This window comes from Oryctolagus cuniculus, chromosome 5 (genome assembly GCF_051225735.1).
Source record: "Oryctolagus cuniculus isolate XC-2025 breed Fujian yellow rabbit chromosome 5, ASM5122573v1, whole genome shotgun sequence".
NCBI lineage: Eukaryota > Metazoa > Chordata > Mammalia > Lagomorpha > Leporidae > Oryctolagus > Oryctolagus cuniculus.
The window spans coordinates 163,326,117-163,338,435 of record NC_142871.1 but is presented as its reverse complement, the minus strand read 5'-3'; the positions used below and the strand labels follow the sequence as shown (position 1 = coordinate 163,338,435).

The 12,319-nt window shown below is 48.3% G+C and overlaps 2 protein-coding genes across 17 annotated transcripts in view; one reads left to right on the top strand and one right to left on the bottom strand.

Annotated features, from left to right (window-relative positions):
• Positions 1 to 12,019, bottom strand: part of CAGE1 (cancer antigen 1) — a 51,923-nt gene extending 39,904 nt beyond the window's left edge. For 8 of the 16 annotated variants that reach the window (XR_016234813.1, XM_089334466.1, XM_089334463.1 and 5 more), the window contains exons 1-3: positions 11,564 to 11,892; positions 9,340 to 9,573; positions 6,645 to 6,732 (exon numbers count right to left, since the gene is read on the bottom strand). Coding sequence is in view for 9 of the 16 variants with exons in the window: in XM_089334466.1 (XP_089190592.1) it covers positions 6,645 to 6,732; positions 9,340 to 9,495 (244 nt within the window). In the remaining 7 variants the exon portion in view is untranslated. Of the gene's footprint in view, positions 1 to 6,644; positions 6,733 to 9,339; positions 9,574 to 11,563; positions 11,893 to 11,935 lie in introns of those variants that run through there. The other 8 variants (XR_016234814.1, XM_017344881.4, XM_051855866.3 and 5 more) reach the window with 5 other exon arrangements.
• Positions 12,020 to 12,022: 3 nt separating this feature from the next.
• RIOK1 (RIO kinase 1) overlaps positions 12,023 to 12,319 on the top strand; it is a 34,276-nt gene continuing 33,979 nt past the window's right edge. Inside the window, exon 1 of the mRNA XM_002714161.6 lies at positions 12,023 to 12,288. Coding sequence (XP_002714207.3) covers positions 12,221 to 12,288 — 68 coding nt within the window. The 5' untranslated portion in view covers positions 12,023 to 12,220. The remainder of the gene's footprint in view (positions 12,289 to 12,319) is intronic.

Below are 12,319 nucleotides of genomic sequence, written 5' to 3'. Positions count from 1 at the left end.
TGCCTGGGAAAGCAGCAGAAGATGGCCCAAGTATTTGGGCCCCATTTACTCATGTGGGAGACCAACTGGAGTTCCAGATCTCTGGCTTTGGATTGGCTCCAGCCATTTGGAGATGAACCAGCAGATGAAAAGTATCTCTCTCCCCCACTGCGTAGCTGCCTTTCAAGCAAATAATCTTTAAAAAAAAAAAGTTTCAAAATGCCCAGCAGTACCCAAGGTGAACTATGACCACATGGTACTGCTTTATGGTACTGCTTTAAAATATTACATAGCCAGCACTATTTACTCAAAATGCAAACTTTTTATTTCTTTTTGGACAGGCAGAGTTAGACAGTAAGAGAAAGAGACAGAGAGAAAGGTCTTCCTTCCATTGGTTCACCCCCCCAAATGGCCACCATGGCCGGCAAGCTGTGCAGATCCGAAGCCAGGAGCCAGGTGCTTCCTCCTGGTCTCCCATGCAGGTGCAGGGCCCAAGGACTTGGGCCATCTTCCACTGCCTTCCCGGGCCACAGCAGAGAGCTGGCCTGGAAGAGGAGCAATCGGAACAAAATCTGGCACCCCAATCAGGACTAGAACCCGGGGTGCCGGCGCTGCAGGTGGAGGATTAGCCTAGCAAGCCGCGGCGCCGGCCCAAACTTTTTATTTCACTCAAAATTTTTTTAAAAATTCTTTCCATACCAGTTTTTTTTTCCCAAAGATTTATTTATTTATTTGAAAGTCAGAGTTACACAGAGAGAGGAGAGGCAGAGAGAGGGAGAGAGAGGGGTCTTCCATCCGATGGTTCACTTCCCAGTTGGCTGCAACAACCGGAGCTGTGCCAATCTGAAGCCAGGAGCCAGAAGCTTCTTCCGGGTCTCCCACACGGGTGCAGGGGTCCAAGGACTTGGGCTGCCTTCTACTGCTTTCTCAGACCATAGCAGAGAGCTGGATCAGAAATGGAGCAGCTGGGTCTTGAATGGGCACCCATGTGGGATGCCAGTGCTTCAGGCCAGGGTGTTAACCTGCTGTGCCACAGCACCGGCCCTTTTCACTCAAAAAAAATTTTTTTTAATTTATTTATTTCTTTGAAAGTCAGAGTTACACAAAGAGAGAAGAGGCAGAGAGAGAGAGAGAGAGAGAGAGAGAGAGAGAGGAGAGAGGTCTTCTATCAGCTGGTTCACTTCCCAGTTGGCTGCAATGGCTGGAGCTGTGCTGATCTGAAGCCAGGAGCCAGGAGATTCTTCCAGGTCTCCCACACAGGTGCAGGGTCTGAAGGACTTGGGCCATCCTCCACTGCTTTCCCAGGCCATAGCAGGGAGCTGGATGGGAAGTGACCCAACTGGGTCTTGAATGGACGCCCATATGGGATGCCGGTGCTGCCGGCCAGAGCGTTAACCTGCTGTACCACAGCGCCAGCCCCTTTCACTCAAAATCTTTAAGACTTAGCCATGTGAAGACATAAAGATGCACTTCACTTTACTGAAGATTACACGTTAGTCCCTCTTTGTTGACTATTTAACTTGCTTTTTTTTTTTAAGATTTATTTATTTATTTGAAAGACTTACAGAGGCAGATGCAGAGAGAGAGAGAGTCTTCGATCCACTGGTTCACTCCCCACATGGCCGCAAATGTCAGAGCTGTGCAGATCCGAAGCCAGGAGCCAGGAGCTTCTTCTGGGTCTCCCATGCTGCTGCAAGGGCCCAAGCACTTGGGCCATCTTCTACTGCTTTCCCAGGTTATAGCAGAGAGCTGGATTGGAAATCGAGCAGCCATGTCTCGAACTGGCGCCCATATGGGATGCCAGCACTGCAGGCAGCGGCGTTACCACCAGCCCCTTAAGTTGCTTATTTTGCTGTTACAAACATATTGTAGGAAACATGCTTTTTCATGTTTCATGTGAATCAATGTAAGAATTTTTGTCTAGGCTACTGTGTGTGTATCTAGAAGTGGAATTGCTGGATTATAGAAAATGCCTATTTTCTGGCCAGTATTAAGGTGCAGTAGGTTAACCCTCCACCTACAGTGCCAGCATTCCATATGGACACCGGTTCTAGTCCCAGCTGCTCTTCTTCTGATCCAGCTCTCTGCTAGGGCCTGGGAAAGCAGAAGATGGTGAAGATGGCCCAAACACCTGGGTCCTGCACTTTCAGGGAAGACCTGGAGGAAGCTCCTGGCTTCGGATCAGCTCAGCTCTGGTCGTTGTGGTTATTTGGGGAGTGTACCAGTGGAAGGAAAGACCTTTCTTTCTGTATCTCCCTCTCTCTGTAACTCTACCTCTCAAATAAATAAATCTTAGAAAATGCCTATCTTCAATAGATAGTATAAAATTATTCTCCAAACACTGTACCAATTTATACTTCCACCAGTAGCAAAATAGTTTTTTTGTTCTTCATTCCTCCCAAACATGTCAAACTGACATACATGAAATTGTACTTTATGGTCATCTTTTTAATCCAGACCTAATGGTACTGCAGGTTTCTTTCCTGAAATTTGCCTGTTACACAAGTATACAATCTGTCTCACACTCTGTTACGGACTGAACTGTGTCCCCTCCAAATTCATCTGTTGAAGCCCTAAACCCCACATCTTAGAAATGACTGTATTTGGAGACAGGGCTTTTAAAGTAGTAACTGAAGTTAAATGTGGCCATAAGTATAGTCCCTAATGCAGTAAGACCGATCTCAAAAGAGGAAGAGATACAAGGCAGGTGCACATAGAAAAGGCATGTAGGTCTAGTCCCGGTTGGGGCGCCGGATTCTGTCCCGGTTGCCCCTCTTCCAGGCCAGCTCTCTGTTATGAGTGCAGTGGAGGATGGCCCAAGTGCTTGGGCCCTGAACCCGCATGGGAGATCAGGAGAAGCACCTGGCTCCTGCCTTCAGATCAGCGCGGTGCGCCGGCTGCAGCGCCCCGGCCGCAATGGCCGTTGGAGGGTGAACCAACGGCAAAAGGAAGACCTTTCTCTCTGTCTCTCTCTCACTGTCCACTCCGCCTGTCAAAAAATAAATAATTAAATAAATAAATAAGAAAAAGCATGTAGGGACACAGCAAGAAAGTGGCCACACGCAAGCCAAGGCAGGCGAGGCCTTGGGAGAAGCAACCCTGCCAGACACATTTCTATTGGTTAAGCCACAGTATTTGGTGTTTTGTAATGACAGCCAAATTAATACCTGCACTTTGCCTGTTTTCCTATTATGTCTCTTTCTATTGGAGTTCCTCATCTTGGACATCAATTATTTGTTAATTATATACATAGCGCATATTTCCTCTTAGTCTAAGGTTTGTTCTTTTGACATTGTCCATTGACCATACAGGTGTTTTTTAAATGTTAATGTTGTCGCATGTGCTGATGATGGTTTGTATTTTTATGCCCTGAGAAATCTTGGCCTTTCTTGTTATAAAGGTGTTTTCTACATTTTCACTAAGTGAGAACCTTGCTTCACATGGAGGCCTTTACCCACGTGGAATTTACCTTTTTTGGTTTTTAAAGATTTAATTATTTATTTTGAAAGAGTTACAGAAGAGAAGGGGGGAGAGGGAGGGAGGGAGGGAGGGAAAGAGAGAGAGAGAGAGAAAATCTTCCATTGGCTGGTTCACTCCCCTGATGGCCACAACAGTTAGCACTGGGCCAAGCTGAAGTCAGGAGCCAGGAGCTTCTTCCCGGTTTCCCATGTGGGTGTCAGGGGCCCATGCACTTGGCCCATGTTCTGTTGCTTTTTCCCAGGCAATCAGCTGGGAGCTGGACCAGAAGCAGCGCAGTGGGGACACAAATCTGTGCCCATATGGGATGCCAGCACTGCAGGAGGCAGCTTTACCCACTAAGCCACAATGCCAGCCCTGAAATTTAGCTTTGTAAGGTAAAGCAAGGTTCTAATCATTTCCTACATTTAGAGAGCCTACTGTTGCCAAACAATCTTTAGACACAGTGTCCTGTTTATTCCAAGGGATGTGACCCTTCTGCTTGCAACACATTGTTGTAATTACTGTAACTGTATCATAAATCTTTTTTTAAAATAAATCTTATCGGCCGGCGCCGTGGCTCAATAGGCTAATCCTCCGCCTTGCGGTGCCAGCACACCGGGTTTTAGTCCTGGTCGGGGCGCCAGATTCTTTCCCAGTTGCCCCTCTTCCAGGCCAGCTCTCTGCTGTGGCCCGGGAGGGCAGTGGAGGATGGCCCAAGTGCTTGGGCCCTGCACCCCATGGGAGACCAGGAGAAGCACCTGGCTCCTGCCTTCGGATCAGCGCGATGCACCGGCCGCGGCGGCCATTGGAGGGTGAACCAATGGCAAAAGGAAGACCTTTCTCTCTCTCTCTCTCTCTCTCTCTCACTGTCCACTCTGCATGTCAAAAAAAAAAAAAAATCTTATCTTGCAGGGCAAGTTTTTACGTCTTTTTTTTTTCTTTTTTCAAGATGTACTGGGTATTTTTTCCAACTTCTTTCATTTCTAAAAGAGAATGTTAGGATCAACTTAGTGTAAAGGAAACTGCATTAATTCATACACTTGAGGGAAACTGGCATCTTCACAATATTGAACATGACATTTTTTTATTCCATGGAAATACTATTTTTATTTTCAAAGATTTATTTTATTTGAAAGTCAGAGTTACAGAGAAGGTGAGGCAGAGACATACCCTTGCTGGTTCACTCCCAAAAGGCTACAATGGTCAGGGCTGGGCCAGGAATAAGCCAGGAGCCAGGAGCTTCTTCCGGGTCTCCTACATGGGTACAGGGGCAGAGCACTGAGACCATCTTCTGCTGCTTTCCCAGGCCATAGCAGAGATCTGGATCAGAAGTGGAGCAACCAGGACTTGAATTGGCACCCAAATAGGATAATGGTACTGCGGGGGGCAGCTCTATCCAGGACGCCACAGTGCTGGCCCCTTCTATACAATCTTACACACCTTGTTAGATTTATTCTTCTTTAAAAGTTTTATTTATTTGAGGAGAGAGAAAGAGAGCGATCAGGAGGGAGAGAAAGAGCTCCCATCCACTTGGTCATTCCCCAAATGCCCATAATGGTGGGACTGAGCTATGCCAACGTCAGGCGCCAGGAATTCAATCCAGGTTTGCCGCCTGGATTGAGCGGCAGGAATCCAAGCACCTGAGCTGTAACACTGTCTCCAGGGCCCACTGCTTTCTTTCTAGCAGGAAACCTGCAGCCAGGAATCAAATCCAGGTACTCTCAATGCAAGCATTTTAAGCACAAGGATACACACCCTCTCCTGTTAGATTTATTCTTAGTTGCCTTAAAGTTTATACTGCTACTGATAATAGTTTTTAAAAACTTACTATTCCAAGCCAGCTTTTGCTGGTACATTGCAATGCTATTGTTTTTATTTACATTGATTTTATATCCACCATTCTTCCAAACTGTCTCATCAATTCTAATAGTTTGTGGAAAAACACAATTTGCAGACAATGATCATGTTTTCTTTTCCTTACTAATCCTTATGTCACTCAATTCTTACAACCACATACAGTAAATTCTGTAGTTTCATTAATGTTTGTCAAACCTTTTTTTTCTATAATTATTAAAAAATAAAAGGAAACTTCTATACAGTTTTTGGGTTTGCATTAACAAGCATGATCAATGTGTTTCATATAATTAACTCCTAAGTAGCTTTCATGTATCAACTTAAGTCTAGAATAAGAGATTTTTGGTTACATCAATAAATGTCTTTTAAGATACTTGAGGGGCTGGCACTGTGGCCTAGCAGGCAAAGCCACTGTCTGCAGTGCCGGCATCCCATATGGGCACGGGTTTGAGTCCCGGCTGCTCCACTTCCAATCAAGCCCTCTGCTGTGGCCTGGGAAAGCAGTAGGAGATGGCCCAAGTGCTTGGGCCCCTGCACCCACATTGGAGACCTGGAAGAAGCTCCTGGCTCCTGGCTTCAGATTGGCCCAGTTCCAGTTGTTGCCGCCATTTGGGGAGTGAACAAGCAGATGGAGGATCTCTCTCTGCCTCTCTGTAACTCTGCCTTTCAAATAAATAAATAAATAAATAAATAAATAAATCTTTAAAAAGTATAAAATCCTGGCCGGCGCCGTGGCTCACTAGGCTAATCCTCCGCCTTGCGGCGCCGGCACACGGGGTTCTAGTCCCAGTCGGGGTGCCAGATTCTGTCCCGGCTGCCCCTCTTCCAGGCCAGCTCTCTGCTATGGCCCGGGAGTGCAGTGGAGGATGGCCCAAGTGCTTGGGCCCTGCACCCCATGGGAGACCAGGATAAACACCTGGCTCCTGCCTTCGGATCAGCGCGGTGCGCCGGCCGCAGTGTGCCGGCCGCGGCGGCCATTGGAGGGTGAACCAACAGCAAAGGAAGACCTTTCTCTCTGTCTCTCTCTCTCACTGTCCACTCTGCCTGTCAAAAAATAAAAAATAAAATAAAATAAATTAAAAAAAAGTATAAATTCCTGATGTTCAAGATGGGACTCATTTGCTTAAAGCTTTATGATCTTGCAAGCGACTCTGAGTCTTACTCTCATCGGTAAAATAGAGATAAAAAAACAGCCAGCCCTGTTAAAATTTCAAAAATTTCTATTCCAGTTGTGAACTGAACATGATACTGTATATAAAGCACTCAGAACAGTACCTAGCCATTACTGTTATTATCTTCAAAGGACACATACCAAAAACCTGTTTCTGTTTCGCATACAGACAAGTACTCACCATGTGACAAATCATGTACTGTGCTACAAAATGCTTCACAAAGTGTGAATTTGGACTCATTTTCCCTCTCTCCATTCATTATTTCATTCTGTATGAATAAACAAGGCAATAGTATTAACACTTCAAGAGGACACCATAAGCTTCTTTCAAAGGTGCGCGTGCACTGCTATGTAATTCTGTTAGAATTTGATGTTGCACAGGAAGAATGAGCTTTCTAGTACCTTTCTTCACTGTACACCGTTAGCTTTCAGTAACACCATGCTAATGTAGTCATGGATTAACTGACAGGTCAGTACTTTAACATTTTAGATCTCTGATGTCTTACATGACTACAAACAGGAATCTATGATAGCATATGCTATCTCTGATAATTCTTTGATGTTTATTAAATCTGGTCTAAACAGCATTAAAGTAGTTGTTACTATAATCTTTGAATACTGAAAACATACAACAAGAGTTCTAATAATGCAATGACATTAGAGTCCTTGAACTAGGAATTTATAAAACTTCATGTAGTCTATTCTCAAAGTTACCTTAATGTTATATAAAAGGGTTTTTTAACAGTGTAAAATAAGACAGTAAGGAAGATTTTTAAATATTTGAGGAAAATATTGGTTTACTCATTAATAGTACATCAAGTACTCTAAAAATATTCTTTTATTAAAGGTTTATTTGAAAGACAGAATGAGAGAGAGGGAGAGACAGTTATCATCCATCTACTGATTCAGACCCCCAAATACCTGAAACGGCCAGGGCTAGGCCAGGCTGAATGCAGGAGCCCAGAGCTCCTTCTGAGTCTCCCCACACAGGACCAAGATACCCAAACTCGTGGGCCATCACCAGCTGCCTCCCAGGTGCATTAGAAAGAAAAACCCACACTCTCATGTGGGGTGCAGGTGTTGCAGTCACTTAACCCACAGCACCACAATGCCCTTATCTCTCATTAGTTAATTTTTAGAAACTTTCATTAACACTTTCTTCTAACTGTTCCATGTATTGGGTGTATTTGAGGCACACAAAAAAATTTACAGCAAACTTCTTATACTTGTTAGTTAATTCAGACCATTAATCTTCAATTAGAGTTTAAAAGTATTAATAATATCCTTGAGGCTGGCGCCGTGGCTCACTAGGCTAATCCTCTGCCTTGCGGCGCCGGCACTCCGGGTTCTAGTCCCGGTCGGGGCACCGGATTCTGTCCCGGTTGCCCCTCTTCCAGGCCACAGCAGAGAGCTGGCCTGGAGAGGGGCAACCGGGACAGAATCCGGCGCCCCGACAGGGACTAGAATCTGGTGTGCTGGCGCCGCTAGGCGGAGGATTATCTTGTTGAGCCACGGCGCCGGCCCCAAAATTTAGGTTTTTTTCTAAGAGCTGGTTATGATAGACAAATCTTTAAACAACCTGTTTGAATTCTTCCTAGAGATGGAATTTTAAAATATGCAAGGGGCAGGCACTGTGGTACAGTGGGTCAAGCCACCACTTGGGATGCCTGCGTCCCATATGGGCGTGCCAGTCTGAGTTCTAGCAGCTCTGCTACAGATCCAGCTTCTTGCTAATGCACTTAGGAGGCAGCAGATGGTGGCTCAAGCACTTGGTCCCCTGCCAACCACAGGGGTTACAAACGGAATTCCAGACTTCTGGCGTTGGCCTGGTCCAGCCCTGGCTGCTGCAGGCATTTGGGGAGTGAACCAGAAGCAGCAGATGGAAGACTGATAATCTCAAGAGCTGGTGCCATGGTGTAGAGCGGAAAGCCGCCGCCTGCACTGCTGGCATCCCTTATGTGCGCCGCTTCAAGTCCTGCTGCTCCACTTCTGATCCAGCTCTCTGCTGTGGCCTGGGAAAGAGCAGTAGAAGATGGCCCAAGTGCTTGGGCCCCTGCACCCGCATGGGAGACCTGAAGTAGCTCCTGGCTCCTGGCTTCGGACCAGCTCAGCTCTGGCTTTTGCGGCCATTTGGGGAGTGAACCAAGGTTGGAAGACCTTTTTCTCTGTCTTTACCTTTCTCTGTCTGTAACTCTATCTTTCAAATAAATAAATAAAATATTTTAAAAAATAATTTAAAATAAAAAAATCACAATGTGATTACATATATTAAAAAAAAACATGGTTTAACTCTTGATTTCCCATTACTAAGCAGCTCTTTAGAATGGCTTTGCCAATTTATAGCATGAACCATGTGAAATTGTAAACATTTGCCCATTTTGAACTACAAAAAGGCAATGTCATATGGTTCAATATAATACAGTCTGATTACTTCTCCATACCTTGCCAGTAACTGTCAAACATTCAGAACAATATCCATGACCATGGACATGACAATCTGCTTTGTGAGAAGTTTCACGGAGATGGGGAGTCATTTGTATGCAAGATGCTGAGTGTCAAACGACTTAACCAACACAGTGGTGGGGGCACTGACCAAGGGTCGGGCCCCCTGGGCTCTCACACCGTCCCCGTGACTGAGGTACTAGACATGTTCTCTGGCTGCACTCTTGGGACTTCATGAAGAGGCTACCAAGGACCACTTTTTAACACTCTATCTGTAAAATTCTCCCTTTTCTTTGTACACTGACGGAACTGGGAGAACCAGGCCCAGTATCCACCCCGACTCCCCACTCCACGTGTCCACTCAAGATTCTTTATTCCTGCTTCTGGAGACGTTTTCAGCCGGAAGAGAACTGAACGCTGGACGCAAGGCACACCTGGGACAAATCTGAAAGGGTGCTGATGGTTTCCACACAGTTGGGAGAATCTGAGCACATCAAGTCCTCCAAGCGCGCCAAGTCCTGGGGAAGACCGCTGACGCTCACGGCATCCGATTCTGACATACTTGCTAATTTTTCGTGAGACGCATCCATTTCAAAATGTGGGGGCCTGAAGGTGATGACGAAAATGTTTGACAGTGCTTGTCCTAACTGTTGAACGATGGAAGGCCTCTTTAAAAAAGCGTAGTTTAATGTCAGTTAGTAAATGCAGACAAAAAGGGGTTTCCCCCACCCCTCCTCGCATTAGGAAGGCAGCAAAGCTTGCTGCCCTAAATTCTAAAATGTCACTTATCAAGCTGCTAGAAAAACTACCAATTTCAGTCTGAGTATATCATAGTAACTTGGCTTGGTACTAAACACCAATTTGGATAAAAGTGAGTATGTGCAGCTACTAGCCAATTCTCTAACAGGCTTGGACTTACACCCAGTGAAGGTACTTCTCAGTCTGTCAACCAACGGATACGCAAAAATGTTATTATGGACCTATTAGCTTCCACAAAACACTATTTCCATTTACTTAACCAATACCTGTCATTTGAACACTTCATTACCAAGTCAAATCAGAGAGAGTAAATTTAGTTTTCCTCCCTCATTTCCTGTGCCATATCTATTCTTTCAGGCACCCAGGTTTGAAATTCTGGGGGCATCTTGGCATCCCTCTACCTCACTGTCCACAGGTATTTGCCTACAATTCCTGCTCATTTTTCCTCTAAAAATGTCTTCCTGTGACTCGTGCTTTCTTTCCATCCTTCATCATCCTCGTGACCTCCTCAGGTCTGCAGGGGACCGAGTCGGAACTCTGCTTGGCCATGCAGAGCCTGCACCCTCGTGACCCACCCAGTACTCCCCTGCTCGTGAGATCAGCCCATTTCCCTGCATAGCTGAGGCTCCTGGCCACCTCCGTAACCTGTTCTGCCATGTGCTCCTCTCCTAAAACCGTCCCCTCTACCCACTCATTCATTCAACTTCCTTCAATGTCTTTAGCCTCTCAATGCCCAGTTTGAAGGGAGTCGGTGTTTGCATTTAGAATTTATAAATGTCTGGCGGGGTCCACCTAAGGCTTCTTGACACCCTCTACCACAATCAGGCCAGTGTTGTGTACACAGTAAACACTGACTTGAATAAAACACTGCATGATTTATTTCTATTAAGTTCAGTCACTGTCACTACCCATTTGCCTGGTCTAATCATTTTGTGGAATCACTGAACTGATAAACAGTTTATCGACGATTAGTCATTTTGAATCCATGCCATTATTCCACAAAGTGTGAGTCAGTAGGCCAGGGGCCTGCGCTGTGCCGTGGCAGGTACGGCTGCCATTTGCAGAGCTAGCATCCCACGTGGGGGCTGGTTCGAGTCCCGGCTGCTCCACTTCCGACCCAGCATTCTGCTAAGGCGCCTGGGAAAGCAGCGATGATGGCCCAAGTGCTTGGGCCCCTGGCACCCACGTGGACCTGGATGGAGCGCCAGGCTCCTGGTTTCAGCCTGGCCAGCCCCAGCCATCACAGCCACTTGTGGGGTGAACCAGGGATGGAAGCTCCCCTCCTTTCCTTCTAAAAAAAAAAAAAAAAAAAACTCACTAAATTGAAGGGGCGGGTACAGCTCAGCTGGCCCCCAGGGTCCAGGTCGCAGGACTTAGGTCACCTATCCCCTCTACAGGGGTCTGGTTGAGGAATCCCCCCGGCCCTGTGCAAACCGCTCCCCACCACCCGCACGGAGCCCCCAGACTGAGCCCACTTGGCCACGCTCAGAATCCCCACAAGGGCTCCAAGTCGCTGGCCAGCGGAGGGGTCACCGAGGCCAGGCAGAAGCCGACCCCAACTTCCGGCGCTAAGACCCCTTGACCTGAACCCCTGGGGAAGGCCGGGAGTGGGGCCGCGGCGCCTGGCCCCCGGCTCTGCGAGCGGACCCCGGGCACCGGCCTGGCTGCGCGGGCCCGCGATCTCTTCCACGACACTCCCACCTTTCATTTACGTCCTCGCCAGATTTCTGGTAGATTTTAAAACTTCAGTTATTGGAATGTTGGGACGGATACTCCAGGGCCATTTAAAGCTGTCTGAAGGCGCACGCCCTGGGAGTGAGGGACCGAAACGCCACCGTTTCCTGTTTAAAGTTTCTTCGAACTTTGCACTTATCTCACGTTCATCCCAAAACCACGCACCAAACTCTCCAAGACGCCAAAGTGTGCTCACTCCGGGGACCCAGAGACCCGCCTGGGCCCACCCTGGCGACTCCGCGGCTTCCTCCCTGCAGACCGAGGGTCGAGAGGCAGCGACAACACCCACCACCCACTCCCAACGACGGCTGCCACAAACTCGCCGGGGGCTCGCGGCTGGAACGCGCCTGTGTGACGCCACCCGCGCTCGCCGGCGAGCGAGCCTCGGCGTCCCTCGTCCTAAAGCGGCGACGTTACGAGAGTGCGAGATCCCCAGGCCGAGCGGCCTGTGCACCCCCAGCCGCGCGACTCCGCCGGCAGACACACACACACACACACACACTCGGGGCGGAGCGGCCGCCACTGGATGCCGCCCACCTGACGCTTCGGTTGGTCCTCCTCGCGCACCGTCCGGCCAGGCCCATTGCCCGGCGCGGGGGCGGGGCTTCCGGCCGAGCCGCACTTCCGGGAGGGGCGGGACTTCCGGGGCACGTGCCGCGGCGCGCTGTGTGACTGTGGGTCCGGCGCTCCGAGGCGCGTGGCGGGCGGTGTTGGCCGCGGGTGGGATTCTAAACCGTTTGCGAGGTGGGGGTCGCGGAAAAGCCGTTGGAAGGCCGCAGGGAAGGCCGTGTGCGTGGCGTTCCCGTCCCGGCGCCCTCGGTCATGGACTACCGGCGGGTCCTGATGGGCCGGGTGGTGCCCGGCCAGTTCGACGACGCGGACTCCGACAGGTATCGGGCGCCGCGGTTCCGATCGTGCGAC